Genomic DNA, 13519 nt, shown 5'->3' on the forward strand with positions numbered 1-13519 from the left:
CATAATTTTTGGAGGAGGCTTAAAATGTAAGCCCTACTCCAAAAATAAGCCTTCCCGGTAGTTACAGATCAGGATGGTATGATCCAGCAGCGTGCTCCCTGCCAATGAGGATGCAGCTTGCATCATACGTGATGGGGAAACGGGGCTGCCGAGAGCCCGCCTTAATGAATTGTGATGGTACTGTATTTCCCCTAAAATAAATCCTACCCCGAAAATAAGCCCTAATGCATCTTTTGGTGCAAAAATTTATATAAGACCTGTCTTATTTTCAGGGAAATACAGTAGCTTACTAAATTTCAGTTTGTCATTGGTAGCCTAAAAGGAAAAATAAATCCAAGTCTTGGTATGCTTTTTTGGCATGAAACCTGACAGAACCTTTTCTGGCAGAAACCTGGGGATCCTGTTGTCAAGCAGGTTTTCAAAAATCTGGGCTGGAAAAATTCTTAGGCATATGAAATCTTGATGTGCGTTTCTAGAGACTGATAGTACTACCAGCTCTTCTACATTAATGAGGATACATTTCAGAATTGCAGGTATGGAATTATTTTCTCACCCTTAATCTTAAGCATGTTTTCTTGGGACTTGGTCACCTGGGTTTCAGTAGTACAGCTCCCAAATATGCTTGTAATTGCAACTGTCGCAAGAATTCAAGGTTCGTATTGATTCTGAAATCATCTCAGTGTACAGAATTTTTAATTCTGTAGCCTCAAAGGCATGTTCAGTATATACTTAGCTTCATGATTACTGCAGGTTTGCTCGGATCAAGGAAGACTGCATTTTAACAGTTGCAAGATAATTAAATTAACAGAAGAAAAATGTCAGACCTTGTGGCTTTTACAATCATTTTGGACTAGGATGATGGAGTCCCATGGAGCACCTTTCAAATTGCTGAGTTTTGCATTGCAAGGGAGGAAAATAGCATGGAGGACAGGGCGTTTACACTCTCACAGAAAACAGAAAATCTGCTTCAGTTTGTCCAATCATTCATAAATGTTGCTGTTCTTCCACTGAGTGGAGAACATCCTGTGGGTGTTTCTCACTATACAGTCAGGAAGGCAGGAAATTAACTTTTTTCTACTTCCTGGTTATGATGAGACTGCCCATCTTTCCTCAGGATTTTTCCAGCCTAGCTGGAGGAGAGCAGCTCTTAGGTTGTCTTCGCTACTCTATTTATTTATCAGTTTTATATAGTGCCCCTCCCCCGAAGGGCGATATATATTCTATAGTTAATTTTCTCTGTTGTTTTGCTCTGTAGTCTATTTGCAATGTTGTTTGCATCTTTATTGCTTTATTAGAAGAAGAAGAGTTTGGATTTATATCCCACCTTTCTCTCCTGCAGGAGACTCAAAGGGGCTTACAATATCCTTTCCCTTCCTCTCCCTACAACAGACACCTTGTGAGGTAGGTGGGGCCGAGAGAGTTCCGAAGAACTGTGACTAGCCCAAAGTCACCCAGCAGGAGTGTAGGAGTGCAGAAGCACATCTGATTCACCAGATAAGCCTCTGCCACTCAGGTGGAGGAGTGGGAAATCAAACCCAGTTCTCCAGATTAGAATTCAATTTCTTTTAAACACTACATCATGCTGGCTCAACCCGTTAGATCTCTATCACGCTCCTACTTTCTGTTGTATTCTCACTGATCTCCCCTCCACTTTTGGGCAAGAAGAGTGGGAGCCAAGCTTTCCTTATTTAATCACTCCTAAGGCTCTTCAAGTGGACATCCAAGCATGCAGGGTTCCGGAGATGACGAGGACAACTTATCGGCCCTTGTAACAGCCAAGCCTGATGCAGATCTGATGAACACACCCTCCTGGGCTGTTACCAGAGTGGTCAAATCCAAGGGTGGCAGAACTCTTTAGGCCGCAGAGCTGCCAGAAAAGCATGCCAAAACCATGCGTGCAGACAAAATGACCACCGCTGAATACCAAATCAAGCCTGAAGCTAGCGTGAGTCCCAGCAGTGGCGGGGTAGCTGCTTCTTTCTCTGGAGCATTGGAGCACAACCTTCGACCTCCTCAGGAGTAATCCCTAACTAACAACAAGCAGTAATGTAACTGCACGTGGTCCCTACCCTGTGCCACCAGACCATTCCTATGGAAGGGATACCATAGAGGAGCAGATCTTGTCCTTGGTGCAACAAGGCATTCTGGGTCTGCACTCGAGAGATCAAAGCTAGACCTTATCTCTTTTGAAGGAATCAGATTCCAGGGAATGGGGGAGTAAAATAGTGGCCAACCGAAGTAGCCTGAAAGAAAAGTCTGTTACGTCCCTATAGACAGGCATCTAGAGGCTCAGATAGTGACTCAGATTCCAGAGAGGAGGGTAAATTCCTCTCTGAGCAGGAGGAGAATGGTGAGGAGGTGTCCCAGAATGGTCTGTATAATTCCTTAAGCTAAGGACAACCAGTAACTCTTTAGTAAGACCTGGTTATTGAAGAGCTCCCAGAACAAAGGGGAAAAGACCCACACTATATTAAACACATTATAGCGGATAAATAATTTACTTGTAAACAGAAATCGTAAATATTTGTTCCCAGTATACATAAGAATTATCTAACGCTGCAGATTGTCTTGCATAAAAATGCATACTATTCTTTTTGAGTAAACTTCTCTACCGCTCAATCCAACAGAATAAAAGAATCAAAAGAGATTTTTCCAGAGGCTCTTTCAATTTTTCCATTTTATTTACTTGGAAAACTGGGTGTGAAGGTCCGTGCGCACGGAGAGAAGTAGTCAGCCCTCCTGATACTTCTTACCTCCTGGCCCAGGCCATTACATCTTCAATCAGCACAGTGGCAGTGTATTCATACACAGTATATTCTGCGAGAAGGTATGTGCCTTTCTAGGAGTGATTTCGTAGAGCATATTTATAATGAGTTGCATCATTATAAATGATCTCGTTTTCCCTTTTTATAAAGGGGAAATGAGCTCATTTATAGCGAGTGCGACTCGTTTCAAACATGCTGTGCAGACTCACGCTCGGTGTATGCACAGCATGGTGGTGGGGAACGGCCCCTGTTTTTGTGGTCTCGGGAGAAGTGTGGGCTTGGAGACACCATTCTGTGTTGGACTACTATCTGGCTATTGCATGCTGGTGGCAAGCCTATTTGTCAGCCCTAGCAGCCTGTGGGCATGGTGAGAGTGGCCTACATTTAGTACAGGGCTCTTGTGGGGATTACTGCAATAAATGAAGTCATGTTTTTATTTATGTAAAACATTTCTGTGCTGCCTTTCTACCCAATTCACAGTCCCAAAGGTGGCAAACGTTAAACCAGTTCAGACATTCAAAAGCATTTAAAATTGTGTGTGTGTGTGTGTATATATATATAAACAAATGAAATATAAGTTTTGGATTTATATGCCCCCTTTCTCTCCTGTAGGAGACTCAAAGGGGCTTACAATCTCCTTTCCCTTCCTTGCTCACAACAAACACCCTGTGAGGTGGGGCTGAAAGAACTCAGAAGAACTGTGACTAGCCCAAGGTCACCCAGCTGGTGTGTGTTGGAGCGCACAGGCTAATCTGAATTCCCCAGATGAGCCTCCCCAGCTCAGGCGGCAGAGTGGGGAATCAAACCCATTTCCTCCAGATTAGAGTACACCTGCTCTTAACCACTACCCTACATACAGACAGGGAGGAGTGCTAGTAAGAATTAGTGAGAGAATGCCAGCCCAAAAAGTCTGCATTTTGTTGGTAGAAGACAACAGTAGATGGAGTTCCAAATTTCAGTGCTGTGATCAAAAAGGCCCTTTCTCAGGTTGCCACCCATCTAGCCTCAGATGGGAGGGACACCCAAAACAGGGCACGTGGAGAAAAATTGCCTGGCTGGGTATGTTCATGTAGTTCAATACTAGTACATAAAATGTATCATTCATGAGTTAGCATATAAAATTGTGCTAATGGGTGTGTTTATGGAATTTAAACGTGTGCCACTGTTTTCTACAAGAAAAAATGCTAATATATCTAGTACTTGTGAGTGGAATTTTAATAATATTAATTTTAATAATTGCCAAGTTGTATAAAATCAGTGTTTCTGGGAATTCCTAGGAAGGTGATATAACTCTCGTTTTTTTTATGGAAGTGATGTAATGTGTTGTAATGCTGTTTGTGTCGGGCATCCCTTATGTCTGGCCTCTGGTTTTTTACTGGTTTCCAGGCTAGATCTGGCAATCCGATGATAACCAGGTACCATGAGACCTTGGCAACCTGATACCCAGATTTGTCTAGCTGTGTGTTGGCTGTTAGGGTTGATCTAGCTGTGTGACCCAGGGCATCAGTGTAAAATCTGACGTATTGTACATGTCTTTTGGTACACTTAGGTGATTTTTGTGCTGTTTATAGCTCAGGCTTCTCAAGAGCTGCTAGTTTGTAGGTGAGACTTTTGATTAAAATTAGGATGTTTCGGCATTCAGGCTGGTAAGTCACTGAGTGGACTTACTTGAGCTGCTGCTGTAGCTAATGTTGCTGAATATCTATATGCACTGAGTGGAATTCAGACTAGAGCAAGAGACTGTACAGTGTGGCAGTTTCCTGGGCAATGTATTCTGGCTTGCCCTACTGTTTAAACGAACTCACATGAAAAAGTCATTGGCGACTTCTCTTGTTTTTGAGCAAATGCTTGGATTAGTATTTTGGACTGTAGTTTTTCGCAAGCTGAGAATTTAGACTGCTCATGAGATCTTGGGATAATCGTGGTACAGTTCCAAAATAGATCCTAGTATAGAATCCCTTAACTCTTTTCCTACTAGAGTGAGTGATAAAAGGTATCAAGACCTGGCTCTGTAGCTAGATGCTAACAGATATTCTGAGCACTCTTCTGGGTTCAATTCATTTTTGTGCTGGAGACCGTAGGAGATGCCTTCTGCTTAGAATAGGGCAGTGAGAAGAGTGACTGCCAAAGTGGTGGTTTGAAGTTTACTTCCGACACTTGCAAAATTAAGCAGTGGTAGCAGTGAGAATCTTTTCTGGGGCCATCTCATCTGCAGAACACTGTTCCAGGAGGTAAGTGGCTCAGTCCAGTGGGTGGGAGCTGCCTCTACATGGTTGTCAGCCTGTTGTGATTGCTATTTACTTAGTGAAAACCATTGTTCCTTTTAAAGGATGGCCACTTCAAACACAATATCTGGGCTGAGCTTCAGAGGCTGATCCTCATCCTTCCTATTCCAGTAATGTTTTTGCAGTCCAGTGCTAAGTGCGTTTACTCCTAGAAAGATATCTCAGATTGGATTTATGCCCATTGCGGATGGTGGAAACCATTTAAGAGAAATTGGGGGTGTTACAGGCTGGGATAATCTACCAATCTTTTGAAGGCAAGCGGACAGCATTTTTTCTGAGGTTCTCTGCCTTCTTGGACTCCAGACAGTGGTGTTATCCAGCCAGACGCCACTTTCTGTTCTATTTTCCCTTCTCAGTTAATCTGAGGGTTGCACAACTTTCAATTGGCTTAGATGTCATTGGGCTTCTGGTCATTTATGTTGATCTTCTAGCTGCTTGTAGCTTTGAAAATAATCAGTTAGGTATAGTCGGAAGGCTCTGGACACAGTGTGTAACAGACTTCCCTCTGTGATACACCTCTGAAGATGCCAGCCACAGATGCAGGCGAAACGTTAGGAACAAGATCTACCATACCAGAGCCACACAGCCCGGAAAACCCACCGGAACAAGTTAGGTATAGTTTGAGCCATTTAGACTTCTTTTGGGCTGTGACCCTATTCATTATAAGACCTGGGGCTGGTGTTGGTGAAGGGCATTTGGGCTTGAGTGGCTCTTCCATCCTGTTCCAGAAGGTATTGGGTGAATAGTTCTTGTCTTCTAGCAACTTTGTTTGCAGGTTGTGCCTGCCTATTGTCGGGGTTTTAGCAACACTTGAATTTTCATATTCAGCAGCTGTAGGTATTACAGAATTACAGTTGCTGGTTTCCAAATGGAAGTGAGTTGTCAGGCGCTGAATATACTACTGCTTCAACTTCCCTGGTGGATTCTTACAAAGCATAGATCCTAGTTTTGCTCTAAGAGCTCATTGTTCATAACATATGAACTTCATTTCCCATGGCCTTTCTGATGGTCTGAGAACCTGTTTTTGCTGTCTCTGTGGTAGGATTAGTCAAAGTATGCATGGTAGCATTTTCAGTGATTACTTCACAACAGCAGAACTCATGTCTCTTGGAAACAAGGGCAGACTCCCTTTTGGAGGTCCAGGTTGCGTTCGGTCTTTTAGTTACCATCAGCCAGGTGTTCTGAGTTTCTGAAGAGACCAAACACTTTAAACTAAAAAAAGATAATTCCAGTTTGGTTAGTCACAACTTTTGGGGGTATGTGTGGCAGATGTTCTCAAATAGGAAGCAGAAAAATGTATTTGAGTTCAGCCTAGTTCCATTAGCATGCCCGTGTCTTCTGTAAGCTGTGTGATCTTGCTCAGAATCTATGGTTGAAGTGCCAGACGCAGCAGATGCTCAGTGAGAACGTTTAGAACGACATTGCTAGAGTAGAGTTTCCCCCAGTAATGAGTGGGTGACCATGTAGGGCCTAGCTACCTTTTTTGTAGCTCCTTTACCTTAAATCTGTTGAACAGTAATTGTAACTGTACAAAATTGGTAACTTGATTGTTGGAAGCAATGATTTTGAATGCTAATAATTTACTTTTAGTTATTTAATAATTTTACCTTTTTATTTTTTCCAGTGCCACCATGGCAACTGCACCTTACAACTATTCCTACATCTTTAAGTACATCATTATTGGTAAGTATAAATGCGTCCCATCTACAAATATCACTGTATGAATGGTTGGCTCAGCTTTTGCAGTGGGATCAAACTGCTCTTGGCAAGCTTTGGGGTTGGCCTTTTTGTCCTTCTGAAAGATCAACTAATAAAAGGAGATATTGTGAAAAAGCAAATTCTCTTCATTTTTATCTTTAACTCCAAATGTTAGTTCCTGAAATGGTCATCACTTTCTCACATGGGTATCTCTGAATGCCTGTGTAGGAAAATGTCAGTTTGGTTTTGGTTAGAGATTGCTTAAAAACTGAAGTCAGTTTTCTTTTCCCATTGAGTGAGGAAATACTGTGTACTTCACCGTGTTATTCTCCAAACACACCCCATCCCCTAGTGATACTTTTAAGCTTTGACGTTCTTAGCCCAATGAATTATACACAAGCAAATGGCAGTTGGCATATACCGAGTTGTGCTTGATGCTTTTCATCCAGAGAAGCAGAACACTGTCCAAGATTCTACTGTTCCACAAAATTATCTCAGTGTGACAACTGCTTAGTGAAGCTCTGGGTTTAAAAGTCTGAGGTGTGAAATCTAGAGAATTGCCCCAGGTTTATTCCTTCAGCTAGTTCTATGGTAGGCGCAGCGTTGTCCAATGCAGGCCCCAAATAGTGCTGTGAAGACATAGGAATGCGGGGAAGGTTTCAGCCCGGCATAGTGCACGTGTGATCCCAGCATTCGTTTCCTTGCATCATGGCTTACAGAAGGTTATTATCAAGCTTTCAGTGCCGGGGTGAGTGAATCTCTTCACAAAATGTCTTGTGAAATTTCTGAATGGCCAGTAATGTGTCTGAGGGTTTTTTTAAATTGTTCTGAAAGTGGGAAACTGAACATTGTCCATCACTTAAAAAACCCATGGCAAACTATAAAAGGAAATCTGCCACTGCCATGCCATTGCATTAAAAATTGCAGCCACAGCCAGACTGCTTCCAATCTTTCATGAAGCTACAAGACTTTAAAAATGAAACCCTGTTAAGCAAATCATATAACAATTTCAGATTGGTCTACAGTTAGACAAGCAGAACTGGTTTAGTCGCTGTCAGCCTTGGAAAGATAGTGTTCCACAAGAAAGAACTGTAATTTTAGCCAGAGGTAGAGTGGTGTAGTGGTCAGGGTCAAGACTTAAGGAGATATGAGTTCAGATCTCCTCGGCATTGAAGTTCTGTGGATGATTTTGGGCTGGCCTTCTTTCTCAGCCTAACCTATTTCCAAAGGTAAACTGGGCAAAGGGAATGTCATGTCATTTGCCTTGAAGGGTGGGATAAAATGTAATAAAGCAAGCAGTTTCTGATCTCTGAACTCTTTTCTTCCACAGGAGACATGGGTGTAGGAAAATCCTGTTTGCTCCACCAGTTTACAGAAAAGAAATGTAAGTGTGTTCACATCCCAACCTGTGGTTAACAGACTTGAGCTACCCTTGGGTTTGCAGTCTGTGGGGATAGTTCCAACATAGCTGAGGCAAAGCATGTAGCAAAAGTGTGCCAAGGCATATTGTGTGTCTATTATGAGGAATATCAATTCCAATCCTTGTGTCTTGTTTCCAAGTGTTTCTCCTGGAGGCGGAAGACATCTCTTGTGGGTCTTCCCCTCCTCTTCTCTCAGGAGGCAGGAAACAAACTTTTTTCTCACAGCTTCCTCTTCGCTCTGCCTTCTCCCATCGTTTCCTTCCTGCCTCCTCAGGAGTGCAAGGCTTTTGTTTGAGCTCCTAAGAACCCTCGTCTTGCAGAAGAAGTTTTCCCCCCTTGTTGTTTCTTTCTCTTGTTGTAAGTCTACCTTCACCCCCCCCCCCTTTGTTTGTTATGGAGTTTGTTCCATCGGACCTGCCGCTTATGAGGGCTGGTCTTTCAGAGCCGCCGTGGAGTCGAGCTCCTTCGGCGCCTTTTCTGGCAGTTGTGGACTAATTTTGGAAGTGTTAGCTAATTTTTTAATCATGTGCACAGTTGATGACCTTGCACAAATGTAATAGGAGTCTTCTTGGAACACTGATGCACTTGGTGGTCAGTCGGTGGTGAACTTGGGTATTGCGGTTCCTGTGTTCAGTCTGTAATTCACCACTAAACTCCACATCATGAAGTCCACATCGCAGATCTGCTACTTAATAGAGACTGAAACTGATCTAGTGGAATTTTGATGAATCAGCTGACTTTTGAATATACTTATAATGAGAAACATGAATGGGTAGGCAGAAAATGGGGTAACGAAATGCATCATCTGGGGAGGAGTGGATGTTTTCTCTTCCTGCTGGAGTAAGGCTCGTGAGAAGTTCTGTAAAGACTTGTATTTGTATCCAGAAGCATAGGCCAGGGACATTATATTACCCCCTCCATAGCTTAACAGCTCACTGAGAGGAAGGCCTTATACTTTTTACAATGGGAACATTTCTTGTCAAATCTCTGTGGCAAGCTGATTCTATTAAGCAGTCGCAACTACCAGAAAGGCCCTATTTTTCGCAGCAACAGACTGTAAAAGAGGATTATTAAGTAGCTATTAAACAGGCCTTACTGCATCAATGTTATTGGGGAGAACTTGGAACGGAAGTGCTGTTGTCTCACTATGTGTCTTTTTGTGGCAGTTATGGCAGATTGTCCCCACACGATTGGTGTTGAGTTTGGTACAAGAATAATTGAAGTTAGCGGCCAAAAAATTAAGCTGCAGATCTGGGATACGGCGGGACAGGAGCGATTCAGGGCTGTCACACGGAGCTACTACAGAGGAGCAGCAGGCGCTCTTATGGTCTACGATATTACTAGGTAAGACGCCCTTGATACATTTACTCTGACCTAAGCACTGCTGCTGAATCTTACTCTACTGCACTGTACTCTTTTCCACTGGAAGATTGAAGTGCTGTCAGTTGTGGTATGGCAGAAGAGGAAATAGCATGCTTCCACATTAGAAAATAGTCCCAAATGAATATGAGAATTATCATTCATTTTTAAGTGCTGCCTTTGTCAAAACTATTATTCTGTGCATATTTAAACGTAGCTTAGTGGGCAGGGGGAGCAGGAACCCACTAGGAGGAGGAGTATTGAGGCTGCCTCACCGATGGCAGGTGGGGGAAGCAGGAACCTGCCAGGGGGAGGAATCTTTAGATTGGTTTGCTGACGAGACAGCAGCAGCAAGGCTTGACTGGGGGGAAGGGGGAGGAGCAGGAGACTGCTGGGAGGAAGGATCTTCAGGCTGCTTTGCCAACGATGCAGGAGGTGACAGCGGCAGCGAGGGTTGGCTGGTGGGGGGGAGCAGGAGGACGAGAGGGAATGCACAAGTGGCCACAGATGGCTGAATTCACCCACAGCCAGACCCACGTCACAGCAGAGCGGGGTAACATCCCACACTTAGCCCCTTAAAGGGGAAGGAGGAATGGCCCAAGGTGAATGGCAGGGAGAGGAGGTGGGGGGGAAAGCAGTATTTGGTAGGCACTAGGACAGGAGTCTGCACTAGGACAAGCAGGGCATTCTACAACAAAGGAAGTCCAGAATGTGATGGATGAACATACAACTGTACTTGAATCTTTCCGTGGAAAAGAGTATAGTGCAGTTGTTGACCCAGATTCCTGAAATGGTTAGTGGGTTGAGAAGGGGCCAATGCACAGTGGTCAAACCTGGTTCGCATTTAAAAGGTCCCAGGATCTGCTGCTGCCAGCCAGAGTGGAAGATACTGAGGTAAATAGATCAATGATTTGACTGTGTACAAGCGGGTTTCCTCAAATTGTGGCTCAGCTTGATAACCAACCGCTGATTTTTGCTTGCCTGCTGGAAAATCGAATCTTGCGACAATTATATCTGTAACAAAGTAATTCTTAGACTGAATGGGCACCATGTTAATAGGGACGTTGTCCTTTAAATGTGAGGAATGAAGCACAGCAACTTCAGTGCCCACTTTTTTCCGTGTTCTCTAAATTAATGAACATTTGAAATGACTCATAATTGTTTATCTTTTCAAATTTAATGTATTTGGTCCAATACTGTACAATATTTACATTTTTAGTGGAGGAAACGTTTCAAGTAATGCAAGACCTTTTAACATTTTATGTGTGGTTTATATCACAAAATGTACATGGCATGTAATATTTAATCTTAGTAACACTGTGCCCTTGCTGTTATCTGGCCTTACCATTGTACTAGTGTACCATGCTTAGTTTAAACCCCTGCTGAAAAGAATTGCCTAAGTGAAGAACTGGAAAAGTGGGTTCTGTGAGACCTTAAAGTCTATCACCTTCTGTTGATCAGAGTTAAGAGTCAACTTTTTAAAGATGGGTTTTCCAGATAAAGGAAGACGCCATAGTGTAGTCTGATTTCTGCATGTGCAAGTCCCCAAGTTCAGATGCTGACATTCTAGGTGAAACAATATCTAGTGGTGCAGCTAGAATGGTGTGTGGTTGAGACTTTGAAATAGTGTTGCTGGGCTAGATGAACCAATGGTCTAAAGTGGGTTTTTTGTTTGTGTGTGTGTGTGTGTGTGTGTGGGGGGGGGTTCCGTGAAGTTGCAACTGATTTACTGTAGGGTTTTTCAGGCAAAGATGTTTTGAAGTGGTTTACCACTGTCTGCATCTCCATAGCAACCCAGGATTTCCTTTGTCTCCCATTCAAGTATGAGGCTGATCAGACGTATTGTCAAGAGATCTGACGAGATCGGGCTAGCCTGGACTATCCTGGTCAGAGCTAACTTGTATACAGTAGTTTCCTTTGTTAGAAACTGCATCACTTTATACTGTTCATTAATTTTGAAACCCAGGGTAATCTTTGGGGAAAATGAAAGTCTGCTGCAACTCACATATTGTACAGTGCCATTTCTTAGCCTTCAAAAGCGCTGACCAGGATAAAAGCCATCTTCCCTATTGGTGAGCTCACAAGTGTTTTTATGGAAGTTGAGTATGAGATGGCCGCCTTTGTTCACTGGAGATTCAAAAAATGCCCCCCCCCCCCCAAACTAGGCAGTCAGTAACATTAACAGCAAAACCAGCAACACTGCACTGTTGCAGAATAATTCAAAGAAAGCCCATTGATGCTAATATGCATTTAAAAAAGTAATATGCATTTTAAAAAGTACAAATATGTACTAAAGTACACCTATATTGGGTCCTACAACCCATCATGGAGTGTAAATTTGCTTTGTCAGTATAAGCCTGTATATTTTTATATTCTGAAAAAAACTCTTAGCAGAGGGCTGGACTGTTAATGTGTTTTGGATAATCCTTCTCTATTTGAAACATACCAGAAGGAAAAAATGACTACCTGCTTTGGTTGTTGTGAGTTTTCCAGGCTGTGTGGCCGTGGTCTGGTAGATCTTGTTCCTAATGTTTTGCCTGCATCTGTGGCTGGCATCTTCAGAGTTGTATCACAGAGGGAAGTCTGTTATACACTGTGTCCGGTCTTCGACAATACTACCTGCTTTGTCCATCTGTAAATCAGACATAACATGCACTTGACCCAAGTATATTACAATTAGTAAGAAGCAGCAATGTGAAATCTCTGAGCCCCTTAAAAGTCAACAAGTTGCTTTACTACTGATATATTATGAACAATATAATCTCTGAGCACTGCCTTTTCTTTTCTTTTTTTGGCAGAAGAAGCACGTATAACCATCTAAGCAGCTGGCTGACGGATGCGAGGAACCTCACTAATCCAAATACTGTAAGTTTGGCTGCTTGAAACACATGTAGATACTATTAACCACAGAGGAGGGTTTTTTGTTGTTGATTGTATGTACAGGCCTACTTGTCTAACATACTAAACTCCATATTGAGGATTTTCTGGAGGCTTTCAAAGCGGTGTGTGAGCTTGCAGCTAGATAACTAGCTACATTGTTTTGAAATATTTCTCATCTGGGTTGCCCAAAGGGGGGGGGGTTCATTCTGTTCTCTACTGTACTTGGAGAAAATAAATGATTCTGAAGATGCTTAAGCCTTCACAAGGGGATCCTTTTCCCCCCAATTTCTCCCCCCCCCCAACTGGGCCATTAACCATTCCTTGGATTATTTTAGTATTTTGCTAGCATATCACCAACGTTCAAATCAAGACACCATAAATACCCTCTATTTGCCAAAACTACATTTGACTCTTGTAAAGTCTTGTAGTTGTGTTTCTTGTTTACATGCCTGTGCCCCGTAGGGGAACTTGCGCAGCAGGTCTTTTGGGCAACCAGAAGATAAAGACTGAGGCTGTCTAATTTCTTGTTGCCTGACAAGTTCTTATCGACCACTTATCTTCAGTTGGGCTTGTTAAATCACTGAGTTGCATCTTGTCCTGGTGTAGGTGATAATCCTTATAGGAAATAAAGCGGATCTGGAAGCACAGAGGGATGTTACATATGAAGAAGCCAAACAGTTTGCTGAAGAGAACGGTGGGTATTCCCCTCTTTCACAAAGTTTGAGCAGAATTCCTGCCGTGGGTGTTCTTTGGACCTCTGTAGCTGTGTTGGGGACTGCCAAGGAAGGCACCTGGCCCTGACTTCTCCCTAGATCTAGATAAGCAAGTGACAGCCCTTCCCTCACCTTCCTGGAGTTGTGATCCTGTGGGGAACTCTCTGACTTGGGAGGTGTGCCAGAGGGACTAGGGACTCACCCTGTGTTAAACTTCTCTTTTTTATTTCCAAACAGGATTGCTGTTCCTTGAAGCAAGTGCAAAAACGTAAGCAATAAATTCCTTGAAGTTGCTCTCTGTAGGATTCCATTGAAAAGGAAAACTTGATCCCAGAACATTTTTATTGTCCTCCTTAGTGTAGTCTTTGTAGGCTATGGCACAGGGTGTTTTTTTTTAA

At 43.0% G+C, this 13519-nt stretch overlaps 1 protein-coding gene across 1 annotated transcript in view; it reads left to right on the forward strand.

The window, feature by feature from the left end:
- The window catches only part of RAB14 (RAB14, member RAS oncogene family), a 30143-nt gene that overhangs the window by 13258 nt on the left and 3366 nt on the right, over window positions 1–13519 (forward strand). Inside the window, exons 2-7 of the mRNA XM_048513395.1 lie at window positions 6675–6733; window positions 8079–8132; window positions 9336–9513; window positions 12327–12393; window positions 13015–13102; window positions 13359–13389. Coding sequence (XP_048369352.1) covers window positions 6682–6733; window positions 8079–8132; window positions 9336–9513; window positions 12327–12393; window positions 13015–13102; window positions 13359–13389 — 470 coding nt within the window. The 5' untranslated portion in view covers window positions 6675–6681. The remainder of the gene's footprint in view (window positions 1–6674; window positions 6734–8078; window positions 8133–9335; window positions 9514–12326; window positions 12394–13014; window positions 13103–13358; window positions 13390–13519) is intronic.

This window comes from Sphaerodactylus townsendi, linkage group LG12 (assembly GCF_021028975.2).
Source record: "Sphaerodactylus townsendi isolate TG3544 linkage group LG12, MPM_Stown_v2.3, whole genome shotgun sequence".
Lineage (NCBI taxonomy): Eukaryota > Metazoa > Chordata > Lepidosauria > Squamata > Sphaerodactylidae > Sphaerodactylus > Sphaerodactylus townsendi.